Source organism: Canis aureus, chromosome 16 (assembly GCF_053574225.1).
Source record: "Canis aureus isolate CA01 chromosome 16, VMU_Caureus_v.1.0, whole genome shotgun sequence".
In the NCBI taxonomy this organism is placed as follows: domain Eukaryota; kingdom Metazoa; phylum Chordata; class Mammalia; order Carnivora; family Canidae; genus Canis; species Canis aureus.
In genome coordinates this window covers 2882877-2898298 of record NC_135626.1, presented here as the reverse complement: position 1 = coordinate 2898298, position 15422 = coordinate 2882877, and the positions used below count along the sequence as shown (strand labels likewise).

The following is a 15422-nucleotide window of genomic DNA, read 5'->3' as shown; positions in this document are numbered from 1 at the left end:
CAGACCCTGTCTAGGAGCAGATGCAGATTAGTGAAGTATGCCAGGAGGGAGTTTTGCTTGAGCTGAGCTCTGCAGGAAGAACATAAATTAGGCAAAGATGGCAGGACAAGGGCATTCCAGGCCAAGGGAACAGCTTGTGCAAAGAGCCAGAGGTGTGAAGAGACATGGTGTGTTGGGATCACGCTACTCAGAGTGCGGTCCGCAGATTAGCGCCAGTCCAAGCTACTTGTTACTGAGCTGTGATAAAATAGTTGCCAAAAGCGAGAGTAGACTTTTGTAAACTCTCAGGCCTCTCTGACAGAGAAATTTTTTTATCTGTTGACTCTACTAGTAAAACATTGGACTTGTATTTTACATGCCTGTTTTTGTTTCATTTTTCTAATACTTCATTTTTATGGCACTTTCCAAAAGTGCTGATTCTAGTTTTTAAAAAATTAGTCCTTCACCACAGATAATTTGGGAAGCCCTGTGTTAGAGGAATTGACAGGTGGCTAGTGGCGCTAGAGCAGAGAGAGGGCAGGGAGCCATCCTGGGCCACATCTATTCCACTTGCTCTCACTCATAATGCTCTCCTTTCTTCTCTACCTGAGGGACTCCTACTCATCCCTCATAGCCCAGCTCTTTTTTTCTTTTAAGATTTTATTTATTTATTCATGAGAGAAACACAGAGAGAGAGAGTCAGAGATGCAGGCAGAGGGAGAAGCAGGCTCCATGCAGGGAGCCCGACGCGGGACTCGATCCCGGGTCTCCAGGATCACACCCCAGGCTGAAGGTGGCGCTAAACCACTGAGCCACCAGGGCTGCCCTCAAAGCCCAGCTCTAATGGGGTGCCTGGGTGGCTCAGTTGGTTAAGCGTCTGACTTAACCAACTTGGTTTGGCTCAGGTCATGATCCCAGAATCCTGAGATAGAGCCCCACATCGGGATCCCTGCTCAGTGGGGAGCCTGCTTCTCCCTCTCCTGCTCCTTCTGCTTTGCTGTCTCTGTCAAATACATACATAAAATCTTAGAAAAAAAATCTGTTTCTAAAAAAAAAAAAACAAAAACAAAAAAAACCCTCCTCTGGGTTCCCATGGTCCCTGGGAAATCAGTGAGTCCCAGCACCAGTGACCAACTATTAGAGTTAGGAGCTATGTCCCCAAGAGACTGGGGATTCCTCAAGCGTGGGGCCATGTCTATCTAGTTCATGTCCAGAAGGAAAAGGAATGAAGAGATAGGTGAAAAGCATGCACCTGCCACCTATCTCCCCAAAAGTGTGGCTCTAGAATCCTCTCCCTCCTACTCAGAGTCATGCAACTAAGACCAAATCACAGCTTGAAGTTGAGTTCTTAGCTTGAAGGAAAGGGCTAGGGTAGAGATAAGGGGACACGGGTGTGCCCTGCTTCCCCTCCTCCATAGGCTTCCCTTAACCTCCTCTCCTGGGGGCTGCCCATAGAGAGCCTCCTGCTGAGGCAGGAGGAGCCAAATCTAATGGGAGGGGCCTCAGCCCTGTCCCACACTGCCTCTAGCCCCTTCTCTTGGGGTTCTCTGGTTACCTCTCAGGTACCTGCCCCTGCACCTACCATATGAATGAGACAGAGTATCTTCTCTTCCTTCTACAACACCACCTGATGAGTCACTCCCATTGCTACCCCACTCCAGTCCTATAAGGCTGAATAAAAACCACAATGGCTGCTGTGCACTGGAAAGACCTAAGGGACAATGGGCTCCAGGCTAAGAGCTGCCTAGGGACCCCTGCCATGGGCAAGGAGACATAGCAGGGAATTCTTGAGTTCAAATCTTAGTGCTGCCAGTTTCTTGCTGTGAGACCTTAGGCAGGTCACAATCCCTCTCTGGGCCTCAGATTCCTCCACAAGCTGCGACCAAAAGTTCCCTCACCAAAGGATCGTGGCAAGGATTAAATTAGCCAGAATTTATGAAAAGGTTTTGTGTATCCTTGTGTAAACTATACTTACAACTTAGTTATTGAGAAGTGGACTTGAGCAGAAGCTGGATTTTTTTCCTATAACTGAAGACTGACCTATAGCCTCACTGCCTAGAGTTTGCAGGGTCTTAGTAAGGCCCCAGGGAGATAGTGTGGTCCAGGAACTGGAAGGTTAAGAGAGAACTTGGCTTAAAATTCAAACTTATGCCAACTTCAAGAGTTTTGTGATCCATTTAGTTGCTATAAAAATAAAACTAAAGTTAAATTTAAAGAAAACAGTTTTAGGGGCACCTGGGTGGCTCAGTCAGTTAAGCATCTGCCTTTGGCTCAGGTCATGATCCTGGAGTCCTGGGATTGAGTCCCTAAATGGGGTCCCTGCTGAGCGGGGAGTCTGCTTCTCCCTCTCTCTCGGTCCCTCCCTCAACTGCTTGGGGACACTCTCTCATCAATCAATCAATCAATCAATCAGTAAAATCTTTTTTTAAAAAATAAAACACCTTTAGCCAAATGTTGGAGACAATTTTTCAGGGGTCTCTTGCTTTTCTGCATGTCTTGCATGCAGAGGCACTGACTATCTTTGTTCCAGGACATCTTGTTGTATAGGGAACAGCCTTGAAACACAGAGAGAGAGTGTTTCCCTCCAGAGTAGGGAAGGCGTGTTCAGTGCCCATTATAAAAAATTCGGATTCTCTGAGCTTGGGGCTCCACTCCTGAAAAATACCCCAATCTGTGTGCGCAGGTGCTATCTGGTCTTCACTGTGTCACCCTATAGGAACTGGTGCTGGGAGAATCAGCTCAAGAAAATGTAGGTACTCCGGCTGCTATGAGTAATAAAGTCCTTTGTCTCTGACCCAGCAGGCTTGTGTCTTCTGCCAGCATCCATGAAATTGGCTGGCTAACTTGTTAGCTTACAAGTAGGGTGACATCTCAGTCAATTTCACAGTTCTTGATACCAAAAAAGGCAAAATGGATGCTCATATGTTTGGAAGAAATTCTACAAGAAAAGGATACTGTCAAAAGACACCAAAAATCATCTAGTCCATTACAGAAAGGAAGAAAGGAAAACAAGGTGGTTTAGAACACATGCTTTGGATACAGCAAGATGTGGTTCAAATCCCAGCCTCACCAAGCACCGAGCTGGGCATGTTATGAATTGCACAAAGGTGTCTGGCTGGCTGTGGGACTGTGATCCAGCCTGCGCAAGCCTATTCAAGCACGGGTCCTAGTGGCAGGCCCTGGCCTGGGTCTGTGTTGCCCAGAGGTGGTGCTTCTTTCTGATCTGCCTATAGAGGTGGCTAGGGGTAAGGTAAGCATAAAATCCATATAAAAGTATGGTATAGACCAAAGGCTACATGCCATTATGTGAGAGCTTGGGCTAGTTACCTAACTTCTCCAAACCTCAGTTTTCTTGCCTATACAACGAGAGCAGTGATCGCACATTTCAGACTGGTTTAAGAATTCAGAGGAAAAAGGTGTGTCAAAAGAGTTTACCATAACATTTGCCATGCAGGTGGTGCTTGAATATGCTAGATGTTCTTATTACATTAAAAACAATAAAATGCTACAAACTTTAAAATTTAAAATACTATCTTCAGGTACCAACAGATGAACTGGCTTGGGTAAAATACAGTACAGTGAACTTGATGACAAAAGATTATTGCTTACTTTCTGTTTTCCGTACTCCACCAAAGGCATGACCTTTGTCTAGTTGCCTCCTATGTCCCCAGAACTACTGCCTGCCTAGCTGGTAGGAGGTGCTCTGTAGACATAAAACAAGTCTGCATGAACAAGCCTGCATTTTGCAGATCCGCCAGAGCTCAGCATAAGCTAGCCCAAGAATGCTGCCTCCATCACTTACTGGCTAGTCTTTTTTTTTTTTTTTAAAGATTTTATTTATTTATTCATAGAAACACAGAGAGAGAATGAGAGGCAGAGACACAGGCAGAGGGAGAAGCAGGCTCCATGCAGAGAGCCCGACGTGGGACTTGATCCAGGGTCTCCAGGATCACGCCCCGGGCTGCAGGCAGCCCTAAGCCGCTGTGCCACCGGGGCTGCCCTACTGGCTAGTCTTGAGCAAGAAGTGGCTTCCCCTCAGGGAGCCTCTGTTTCCTCCCCTGTGAAATGGGATAAGAGCGGCACCTACCCAGAGTGTGGATTTTCTGTTGGAAGGACAGCCTGCCACCAAGCCCATACTAGGTACTCATCCAGGAGGCGTTCCCTCCTTTCCCTCCTGCACAAAGCCTACCTTGAGGAGCTCCGGTGCCTGCTTCTTGAGCTTCTCCATCTTCCACTCGTTCTCACAGGGATTGAGCGAGGAGGGTGGTGCTGTGCAGGAGCAGCGGCAGTCCGTTCCCGAGCTCACTGTCTCCACAGTGTAGTAATCTTCTACCCGGGCCTGCCCGCTGCGCACGCGGCTGCAAGCATCCTTGCTCAGCGGCCGCATGATGCACTTACAGCGGCAGTCAGAGCCCTCCGAGGTCATACGCACCTGCTCCGTGTCACCAAACACCTGCAAAAGGGACTCAGGTGAGCCAAAGGCCAGTGCTGTGGTGAGGAAGAGGGTAGAGAAGGAGCCAGAGGGGACAGGCAGCAGAATCTAAAGTCACTGGCCTTGGTGGACAGGGTTACAGACGGCTGAGGGGCTAGCAGCCCTTTCGAGGAAATAGAGTGCAGTAGCTTTAAGGTAATAATACTAATGCAGATATTATGACCACCTCAAAAAACCACTGGCTATTCCTCAGTACTTAAACATAGAATTGGGGCGCCTGGTTGGCTCAGTTGGTAGAGCATGCAACTCTTTTTTTTATTTTTTAATTTTTTTCTTTTTTAAAAAATATTTTATTTATTTATTCATGAGAGAGAGAGAGACAGAGACAGAGACACAGGCAGAGGGAGAAGCAGGCTCCATTCAGTGAGCCTGACGTGGGACTCGATTCCAGGTCTCCAGGATCACACCCTGGGCTGAGGGCAGCGCTAAACTGCTGAGCCACCTGGGCTGCCCAGCATGCAACTCTTGATCTCAGGGTTGTGAGTTTGAGTCCCACATTGGGCGAATAGATTTCTTTCTTTTTCTTTCTTTCTTTCTTTCTTTCTTTCTTTCTTTCTTTCTTTCTTTCTTTCTTTCTTCTTTCTTCTTCCTTTCTCTCTTTCTTTCAAGATTTTATTTATTTATTCATGAGAAACACAGAGAGAATGGTAGAAACATAGGCAGAGGGAGAAGCAGGCTCCCTGTGGGGAGCCTGAGGCAGGACTCAATCCCAGGTCCCCGGGATCACGACCCAAGCCAAAGACAGATGCTCAACCACTGAGCCACCCAGGTGCCCGAGAGATTACTTAAAAAATGTTTCAGGGGCCCCTGGCTGGCTCAGTTGGTTGAGGATCCCAACTTTTTTTTTTTTTTTTTTTTTTATGATAGTCACACAGAGAGAGAGAGAGAGAGGCAGAGACACAGGAGGAGGGAGAAGCAGGCTCCATGCACCGGGAGCCCGATGTGGGATTTGATCTCAGGTCTCCAGGATTGCGCCCTGGGCCAAAGGCAGGCGCCAAACCGCTGCGCCACCCAGAAATCCCGGATCCCAACTTTTGAACTAAGATCTGTGAGTACCACGTGGAGTGGGAAGCCTACTTAGAAAAAAAATCGGGCAGCCCGAGTGGCTCAGCGGTTTAGCGCCACCTTTGGCCCAGGGCGTGATCCTGGAGACCCAGGATCAAGTCTCACGTCGGGCTCCCTGCATGAAGCCTGCTTCTCCCTCTGCCTGTGTCTCTGTCTCTGTCTCTCTCTCTCTCTGTGTGTGTATGTCATAAATAAATAAATAAATAAATAAATAAAATAAAAGAAAGCTTAAAAAAAAAATCTTAGGGGTGCCTGGGTGGCTCAGTGGGTTGAGCGTCTGCTTTCAGCTCAGGTCATGATCCCAGGGTCCTGGGATGAAGCCCTGCAATGGGATTCCCTGCTCAGCGGGAAGTCTGCTTCTCTCTCTCCCTCTATCACCTGACCCTGCTCGTGTTCACTCTTTCTTTGTCAAATAAATAAATAAAATCTTTTTAAAAATCATAAAAAAAAACAACCAGGGAATTACCAATTACCATAGGACCTAATAGTTCTACCTAGAAGTGAAGACAGGTATTCAAAGACTTGTACGTGAATATTCAAAGGAGAATAATTCACAGTAGTCACAAGGTGGAACCAACCCAAACGTCCATCAACTGATCGATAAACAGAGGTGGTGTATCCCTACAATGGAATATTACTGAGTCACGAAAAAGAACAGAGTACTGACACATGCTACAACACAAATGAACCTTGACAACATGACACTGAGTGACAGAAGCCAGAGACAATGGGATCCCTGGGTGGCACAGCAGTTTAGCGCCTGCCTTTGGCCCAGGGCGCGATCCTGGAGACCCGGGATCGGATCCCATGTCGGGCTCCCAGTGCATGGAGCCTGCTTCTCCCTCTGCCTGTGTCTCTGCCTCTCTCAGTCTCTCTCTATCTCTCTGTGTGACTATCATAAATAAATAAAAATTAAAAAAAAAGAAGCCAGAGACAAAAGGCCACATGTTTAAAAAAAAAAAGGCCACATGTTATATGACTCCATTTATTCATATCCAGAATAGGCAAATCCACAGACAGAAAGCAGATTCGTGGTTGCCAGGACTTGGGAGGGGGAAAATGGGGAGTGACTGCTTCATGGGCATGGGGTTTCCTTTTGGAGTGATGAAAATGTTCTGGAACTAAGTAATGGTAATGGTTGCACACATGGTGAATGTACTAAGTGCCACTGGATTGTGCACTTCAACATGGTTAAAACGGTAAACGTTATGTGTAGTTTATCATGATAGTAAAAGATATGAATGAAGACCTTTCATTGGGCATCTATTACATCCCAGTTTTCATATGCATCACACCCTTTAATAATACCTGTGTATGCGGGGGCCTAGTTACCTCCAAAGTCCTTACCCTGGCCTTCACAGCCTATGTGAGCTGAGTGCCTCCCCCAAATCCTTCTCATGCCACCCTTTCCTTCCTTTGGGTCACTCCACTCCAGCCTCAGGACCTTTGCAGATGTGGTACCCTTATTCTGAAACCCTTAACCCCCTGATATTCTCTTGGCTCATCCCCTCATGTTACTCACACAGCACCTCCTCTGAGAAGCCTTTCTAGACTACTCCCTTCCCCTTACTCTTTGTCCCCTTATCTGGTGGCTTTGCTTTTCCTTATTATATCTATTATTATCTGAGTTTTTTTAAAAAAGATTTTACTTATTTATTCATGAGAGACACATAGGGAGAGGCAGAGACATTGTCAGAGGAGAAGCAGGCTCAAAAAAAAAAGGAGAAGCAGGCTCCCTGCAGGGAGCCCGATGTGGGACTCGATCCCAGGACCCCGGGATCATGACCTGAGCTGAAGGCAGATGCTCAACCACGGAGCCACCCAGGTGTCTGCCATCTGAAGTATTATATCTGTGTTTGCTTATTTTTCCCTTATTCTACTGAAGGAACCATTGGCGACAGGGACTTTGTCTAGTTCTCTCCTGTACCACAGAATGGTGCCTGCCTGGCCCATAATAGTTGACCTGAAAATATATGTTGGATCAATGAGCCTGCATTTTGCAGACATGCTAGAGCACAGGGCTAAGAGCATGGCGTCTGCGGCCTGAGCGAGTAGCTGTGAGATGGTAGTGCCACTCCCCTAGCTGGCTCAGCCAGCCCATCCTGGGCTCCAGGCTCTGGGGATACAGCTCTTCATGGCTCAAGCAACAAACACCCAGGCCTCACGGGTACTCAGCTTGCACTGGAGCCAGAGGAATTCAGGTGAATTCATGGCTCCGTCAGGCTTTCTGCCAATCCCAGTGCCCTGGAGTGTCCCAGGATCCTCTGGGGAAGGGGCCATAGGTACTCCATTTCTGTTCTGAGCTGTCAGACACCTGTTTGAGCCTCTTGCCTCTGTTGGATCCTGGGTGACAGCTGGAAGTACAGAAGAAATAGATTGAGGTACATTCTTTTTTTTAAAAAAAATATTTTATTTATCTATTCATGAGAGACACAGAGAGAGGAGAGGCAGAGCCACAGGCAGAGGGAGAAGCAGGCTCCACGCAGGGAATCTGAGGTTGAGGTACATCCTTGAGCAGATCTGCTATGGGAGAAGCCAGCAGAGTGGACTCTGAGAGCACAGAGGAAGACACCCATACAAACTTCTCTGGGAGGGCACCCTTGGGGGACGTCTCTAAGAAGAAGGACATTCCAGAGAGGGCAAATCAGATAAGTAAAGATTAAAAGGGGGCAGCCTGGGTGGCTCAGTGGTTTAGCGCCACCTTCAGCCAGGGCCTGATCCTGGAGACCCAGGATAGAGTCCCACATCGGGCTCCCTGCATGGAGCTTGCTTCTCCCTCTCCCTCTGCCTGTGTCTCTGCCTCTCTCTCTCTCTCTGTGTCTCATGAATAAATAAATCTTAAAAAAAAAAAAAAAGATGAAAAGGGGCATGACACTTGGGGGCCTGGAAGAGGTTTGCTCTGGCTGGTGCTTGCGGGGACCCTAGGGTGGCAGGAGGTTAGGCTAGGGGTGGCAGAGACCAGCTCATGGAGAACACTGACAGCTGGCTGAGGATCTTGGCTTCTTCCTGAAAACACTGGGGAGTCATGGAAGGGCTTTAAGCAGGTGAGAGCCAGGCTCAGAGCTGCATTACTGGAAGCTCACTTGGGCTGCTTCGTGGATAGATGGTGGATGGAGGAGGCAAGCCTGGGGCACAGAGTGCTGGAGGAGACACCTACTGAGAACTCACAATGTGCTTGGGAAGCATGGGGCAGTGGTTAGGCTCACGGCCATGGGCCACCTACAGCTATGTGTCTTGAGCAGATTACTTAAACTCTGTGCCTCAGTTTCTTCATCTATAAAAGGAGGCTACCACTAGTGTCTACCCAACAAAGGACTGTGTGAGGAATGAGAGACAGGATACCAGGAATACGCTCGGTCCAGTGCCAGGAGTCCACAGCATAGTGTGTATATTGTAGCTGTTATTATTACTAACAATGTTCCTGAAAGGGGGTTGTTTATGGGCTCGTTTCTCCATGTGGATGAAGTGGTAGATACTCTTAGCAGTGTCCTACAGACGAGACCACTGAGCCTTGGAGCCATCAGATGACTTGTTTGAGGGGATTAGAGCCCAGTGTGGGTAGACTTCCATTCTCCTGGGGGATGAAGAAGGTGGAGAAGGAGGAAGCTATGGGTGGAAGCTTTGTCCTGGGCCCTCTGTGGGTGGGGTATACGCTGACACTACAGGGTGATTCTCTCCTGCCTGTGACTGCTGACAGCAAGGCTAGGGGTCCCACATATTCCTTAGATGTTGGGGCCAATGCCTCATGCCTGCCTTCTCTTTGAGACTCCTGGACCCTCTTTCCAGTTCTGACGTGGACCTCTTGTCACCGCTCCCCCAGCAGGCAGATATGGTTGTGCTCTGTGTGGCTGGGTCACAGAGGCCTCCTCCTGGGGACCCATTGATCATCCTAGCGTCCACCCTCACCAGCAGCAGCCTCCATATCAGCCTGCAACATTCTTTCTGTCCTCAGATGAGGTGCTATGTCCGAAGAGAGGGCAGCCAAGGCCCTGACACTGGCCAGGAGCTAGAAGAGGGCCTCTGTTCCCAGCCCAAGCTGCCAGGATCCCATGCAAGGCTCTTCCTCTGGTGATTACTAGAGCCTCTGGTGCCTGACTGGAGGCAGCAAAGCACTGTGATGTGGATCCAGGCCCAGACTCAAACCCCAGCTCCTCCCTTCCCCTGCACGGCTTTGACACTTCTGAGTCTCTGCATCCTCCTCTGTAAAATGGGGAGGATGTTTGCCTCATAAGCTTGTCCTGAGGCTGAAATGAGTCAGTGCATGCAGAGCACCTGGCACCAAACCTGGCACAAAGTAACTGCCATCTGAGTGGCCGCCAAAACCCCTCCCTCATGTCAGCATGTCATTTTCTATCTCTCCTTCCTCTCATCACAATGCCATCTTAAAGAGGAGAAGTCTGAGCATCTGAGAAGATTAGAGGTTTGCCTAGGGTCACTATGAACGGCTTGACTCCAAAAATTTGGTTTACTTGCTGCTCCTTCCATGATTCCCCATCATTAGCAGTGAGGGCTTCTCCAACAACTGAAGTGTGATGAAGAAGAGGGCCTTGGGTTGGGTCACAGGGGACAGTATAGGGCCTGGGGCTCCCACTGGGCCTGGCCTACCCTGCCCTGGGCATAAGGGCTGGAGCTGTTGGGAAGCAGGAAAAGTCCCTGCCTTAGCGCCCCCACCTCTCTCTATAGCCTCACTTAGCACACACTTCTGTCAAAGACCCCAGAAGGGCAGGTGGTTCGAGCTTAAAAACATCTCTAGGTATTTGCAAGGAAATCCTACAATGAGATGGCAGAATCTCTTCAGATTTTTCTGAAGAGAGATGGATAAAGCTGGCCACAGTGGGAAGAGGGGGGTTCAAGTAGTGAAATATTCTAGAAATGAGCAGATTCAAATTGTGTCACTCTGAGGTGGAGTCTTCCCTCTTCTCTCGTGGTCTACCCAGACTTACTAAGAGCCAGTTTCCATATCTTCCTGCAGGCAAAGACCTCTCCTAGAGCCCACTGCCAGCGGGACACCTCCTTGGATGGCACAGGACCCCTAAACTTAAGCCATCCAAAACTGGAACCAGCATCTTTTCTCAACTGATGTCCATCTACCCTCCCACCCAACCCAGATCTCTGAGCCTTCTTTTTACACTGGAAAAACCCTTAGTCATGTTCTTCCATTTCTTTATCCTAAATATCCCCCATCTCTATCTCTGGCTCTCCATTTCATGACCACAGCTTGAGTTCAGACCACATTAACTGCTTCTAGGGAGACAGGAGTCACCTCTCTGCCAGTTTAACCTCTCAAAAGCTCCTCTTTGGTGATCTGTTACTTTCTTGCTCCATGGCTCCCTGTAACTCCATGAGTTCTCAACTGGGGGATGTACCTTGGAATGACCTGGAATGCACGTGGAAAATGCAGGTACCCTGGCCTTAACCCACACTTCTTAACTCGCACTCTCTGGTTTACACAGGCTATCTGGATGCCCACTGAAAGCTGAGATTCCAGGTTTCTCCAAACTCCTCCATTTGACTCTTTTGACCTTCAGTGTTCAAGCCTGTCAAATGGAAGGGGTGGGCGGGGGGTGGGGGGGAAACCACTGAAGCCTCAGAGTGTTGGCAGCAGGGTTGTGTAAGATTCTGGATTTAAGTGCTGGGCATGGCGCTTGGCACAGAGGGTGTTTCTCAGTACTTTGTTCTGGGTGCCCCAGCCAACGGGAATGTTGAGGCAAGAATTTCCCTGTGGAGAGACCCTGCAGGGCCTGCCCAGGCCCTATGCTCTCTGTACAGAAGGAGGACTTCATCATTTGTATCCCCTGTCTGCCCTGAGCCTGTTTTCAATTATAGCTACAGGCGGAAACTCCCAGAGTGGAGGCGCAGCGACACCTAACCCCCAGGGCCAGCTTGGCCTAGAACATCTGATCCAGCCTACAACACCTCTGCCTGCCTGCTTCAGCCTCTCCACTCCCCTTGCCCAGTTCCCACAAGCCTTGGCCTTTCCTCTGTCCTTGGGCCCCTGGTCAGTGGCAGGGATGACCAAAGACCCCCTTCCCCCATCTGGATGCATGGAGGAAGTGAGGCACCAATGGGGAAACTGAAGTAGCAATAGGGAATTCTCAGCCATATTCCAAGGACATACAGCAGAAAGCAAGCTACCAGGTGCCATGCCTGGGATTCATGTAGTTACCTGTCTGTCCATCCCAAATTCCAAGCTGGGCAGTCCCTCAGAGGGGCCAAGGAATCTGTGAACCCCCTCTCCCATTCCCATTGCTGGACAAGCACTTCCCTAGATGAAAACTCCAAGTCCTGTTTAGGAGACCTTGCTATAAACACGAAGTTGAAACATACTGAGCGAGAAGCTGCCTGAGACCACAGAGTTCTGTGGTGAGTACTGGGGTTGAGTGCCCCTTTACCCGTGAAAGTATGGGGCAAGAGGGGGGATTGGACCTCCCAGGAGTAGGAAGCCTGAGGAAAGGGCCAACGTAACCCTTTAGGGCCCTAGATAAGATAGACTACAAGTCCCAGCCCTTGTAGGGCTCTCCCCCTCCCCCACCCCCAAATTGGACAGGCTTGGAGAGGAAGGATGGTTATGGGGGAGGGAGAGGGTGATTATGAAAACAGCTCTCCCTGTAGAGCCAGCAGGAGACCGGCTGTGCTGAGGAATGCAGAGTAAATTCACCCATCACTTGATTTTTATTTTTCCCAGCTGGCTGAAGTGGTGTGGGGTGGGAGGTGTCTGAAGGAGAGCTGTGCTGTGTCCCCCAGCTGCTCCATCCTCCAGACTCTAGGGTATGCCTCCCTACCCCACCAGCTCAAGCTTGCCCTGGGACAACTAAATACACACACACACACACACACACACACCCTAGCAAGTGTTTGGCTGACTCACTACATAAACAGGGTATTCGGTTTTCTTTGTCTTTGCTTTGTTTTGAGTGCTAGCCCTCCCCCACAGGCTCTACAGCCCTCTGCATGGCTCAGAGGATGCCCAGGACCAAAGAGTACTCCCAGCCAGAGAAATGGGAGGGGCAAAGCATTGATCAGGTTATGTGGGGTTTTTTGCTCACTCTTCCCCAACCTGAGCTAGGTCAAGGAATCCAAGAAGGTCCTGCACAGAAAGGAAGTTGGCAGACATTTTCAGATGGGGTGACGCCAAGAGGCAGGTAGTGACTTGCTCAAGGTCACACAACCAAAGAACAACAAAGGGCCAGAACCCAAGTTTTTTGAACCACAAGCTAGTGACTTCTCTATACACCCTATTTCCCACATCTGTAAAATAGGAATGATACTCATTCCCTTCTTGTCTATGGAGCACATGGTCAGGACTGCAGCTCGCCTGCAGCTCATACCCAGAGCTGGATCTTCAGGATGTGGGTCTGTGGGTGCCCAGTGCTCACATACTTACCATGTGGCTAGTGACTTCTGCCCTTTACCTTGCCTGCAGACAGTGCAGCCTCACCTTCTACCCAGGTAAGAGGCGGGAGAGACATCAAGAAAAGCCACTCTTTTGCTCCTATGCTCCACAAGCAGGGTTCTACCTTATTCCTGCCCCTCATTCATTCCCAGTCCCCTTCTTGTCCTTACTGGGTCATTTCCAGAACACCCTCAAAGGGTCCCTCCCTGCTCTGACCAGTTATTTTGGGTTCCCCTAGTAAGATTTCATACCTACAGCATGATTTATTGGGCACTGACTAGGTACCAGGTGTGGTGCTAAACATTTTCCAGGCATGACCTAGGTAAAGATCACCAACTGCAGGAAGTGGGAACTATTATTATTCCCATATTTACAAATGAGTAAAGGGAGACTATTACATATTTACAAGTGGGAACTATTATTATTCCCATATTTACAAATGAGTAAAGGGAGACTATTACATATTTACAAATGAGTAAAGGGAGAGATAAAGGCCCAAGGTCACCCAGCTGAGAGGTAGAGTGGAGATCTGAATTCAGGGCTGCTTGACACCGGAGCAGATCCTTTTAGCTGCAACTGAGAAGAGCTCAGGTCCCTTCTGGAAACGCAGTGACCTCCAGAGGGTGCATGAGATCCCTGGCAGGACTACCAGAGGCCAGGCGAGTGGTCAGCGCACTAGGTTTATTGGGTGGGAACTCTGGGTCCTCAGCATGGCCCGAAAGCCTTGGCTTAGGGTCTGTTGCAAACCTGGGAGTCCATGGGTAGCAGTTACCCAGGGGTCTGCCCCATATGGGGCAGCGTCCCATGGAAACTTTGAGCCAGATTTCCACACTGCCCCTGCCCAGCGCTCCAGGGAATCGCTTCCCTAGGGTAGGGGCTGCATCTCTTGTCTGCATCCCCTCCAAACTCCCAGGGTCCCGACTTCCTGGCCCTGGGACTCAGTGCTGATCTCCTCTCTGCACTGGCCTAGGTCCCAGAGCCTTCCTGAGACCACAGTCCCAGGTGCCCCTAGCGTCTCCATTGCTCCTTCCACCACGCGCTCCTCTCCCTGCGTGGTGGCCTCGAGTGGCTTCTGTGCTGAGCCCGTCGGGTCTCCCCTCTCCCGCTCCTCGGCTCCTGGCCCCACACCCTACGGGGTCCGCACCCCCGCCACAGCGCCCCCTCGCGCCCGGCTCCCCGCGGCGCTGAGCCCGGGTGGGAGAGCCGCGCCGTACCTTACTGTCAGCGCGCACCCGGCCGGCGCGCGGCGGCAGCAGCAGCAGCAGCAGCACTGGCGGCAGCAGCAGCAGCAGCAGGGGCCGGGGCCGGGGCCGGGGCCGGGGCCGGGGCGGGAGCGCGGCCACGGCCATGGCGGGATGCGCACGGTGGGCACACGCACAGCTGAGCGCGGAGGCCGGGCGGCGCGGGCAGCACTGCGAGCTCGGCGCGGCAGCCTGCAGAGCCCGCGCGGCGCGCCCCCCGCCCGGCGCCCCCTCCCGCGCGGCCGGGGGCGGAGCCAGGCTGGGGGGGGGGGCCTCCCGCCATTGGGCGGCTCCCCGAAGGGCATCCCTGCGAGGACACCGAAAAGGGTCTTGTTCCCACCCAGACTCCGGTTCTAGGAGAGGTGGGTCCTTGGGCGTGTCCCTTCGCCTCTTTGAGCCTCAGTTTCCTCACCTGGAAAGTGGGGGAAATAGTGCTTTCCTTTTGGAATGGTTGTGAAGTCCAGACGAGTGACGTTTCCAGGGCCTGCGAGCCCTTGAGCTCTCCCAACAGCCAGACCCCGCCGGCTCTGCTTCCCTGACGGCTCAGACCCCCCTCTCCCGCTTGTTTCTTTTCCTCTTCCCTCCAAAATTCCTCCCGTCGCCTCCCGGCTAAACTCCAGTAGCTCCTGCCGTTCAAACTCCCGCCTCCCATCCTCAGGAGGGAGCGCTTCATTTCTTCTGTTCCCAGGCAGAAAAATTTTGAAAAGAAGCCGCCTCCGGTCGTCACTCAGGTTCCCTGCCCATCCCCTCGCTCCAGGACCGTCTCGCTTGGGAGGTGGCTTGTTGAGGTCCTTTGTTGAGGTCCTCGGGAGCTCCTGCAACCACACCCAAGGCGGCACCTCTTTACTCTTCCAGAATCAACAGCTCTTGTTCATGCCTCCTTCTCAAACCCTCTCCTCTCTTGGTTTCCCCGTGTTACCTTTTGCTGGGCTCCTTCGCAGTCACTTTGCAGGTCCTTCTACCTCTGCACCCCAGGGTGCCAGCTGGCCTTCTCTGACCTCTCAGCACTGACTCTGTAGGTGACCATCCCCTGATCCCATGACAGTTCCCACCCGTGTCTGTTTACCTGCCCTTGTAAACTTCAACTGCTCAAAAAAAGAACCTTCAATTGTGCCCCAGATGCTCTACGTTACTGCTACTCTCAAGCACATCCCCCCTAATGCATATTCCTTCCCCTGTTCATTTTCTTCTTAGAATTTATCACTCTATGAAACTTTCTGGTATGTGTGTTTCCTTGTGTCTTTTATGCCTT

At 50.7% G+C, this 15422-nt stretch overlaps 1 protein-coding gene across 1 annotated transcript in view; it reads right to left on the bottom strand.

Annotated features, from left to right (window-relative positions):
* Positions 1-14293, bottom strand: part of OLFML2A (olfactomedin like 2A) — a 30534-nt gene extending 16241 nt beyond the window's left edge. The window contains exons 1-2 of the mRNA XM_077850636.1: positions 14144-14293; positions 4169-4432 (exon numbers count right to left, since the gene is read on the bottom strand). Coding sequence (XP_077706762.1) covers positions 4169-4432; positions 14144-14278 — 399 coding nt within the window. The 5' untranslated portion in view covers positions 14279-14293. The remainder of the gene's footprint in view (positions 1-4168; positions 4433-14143) is intronic.
* Positions 14294-15422: the final 1129 nt, after the last annotated feature.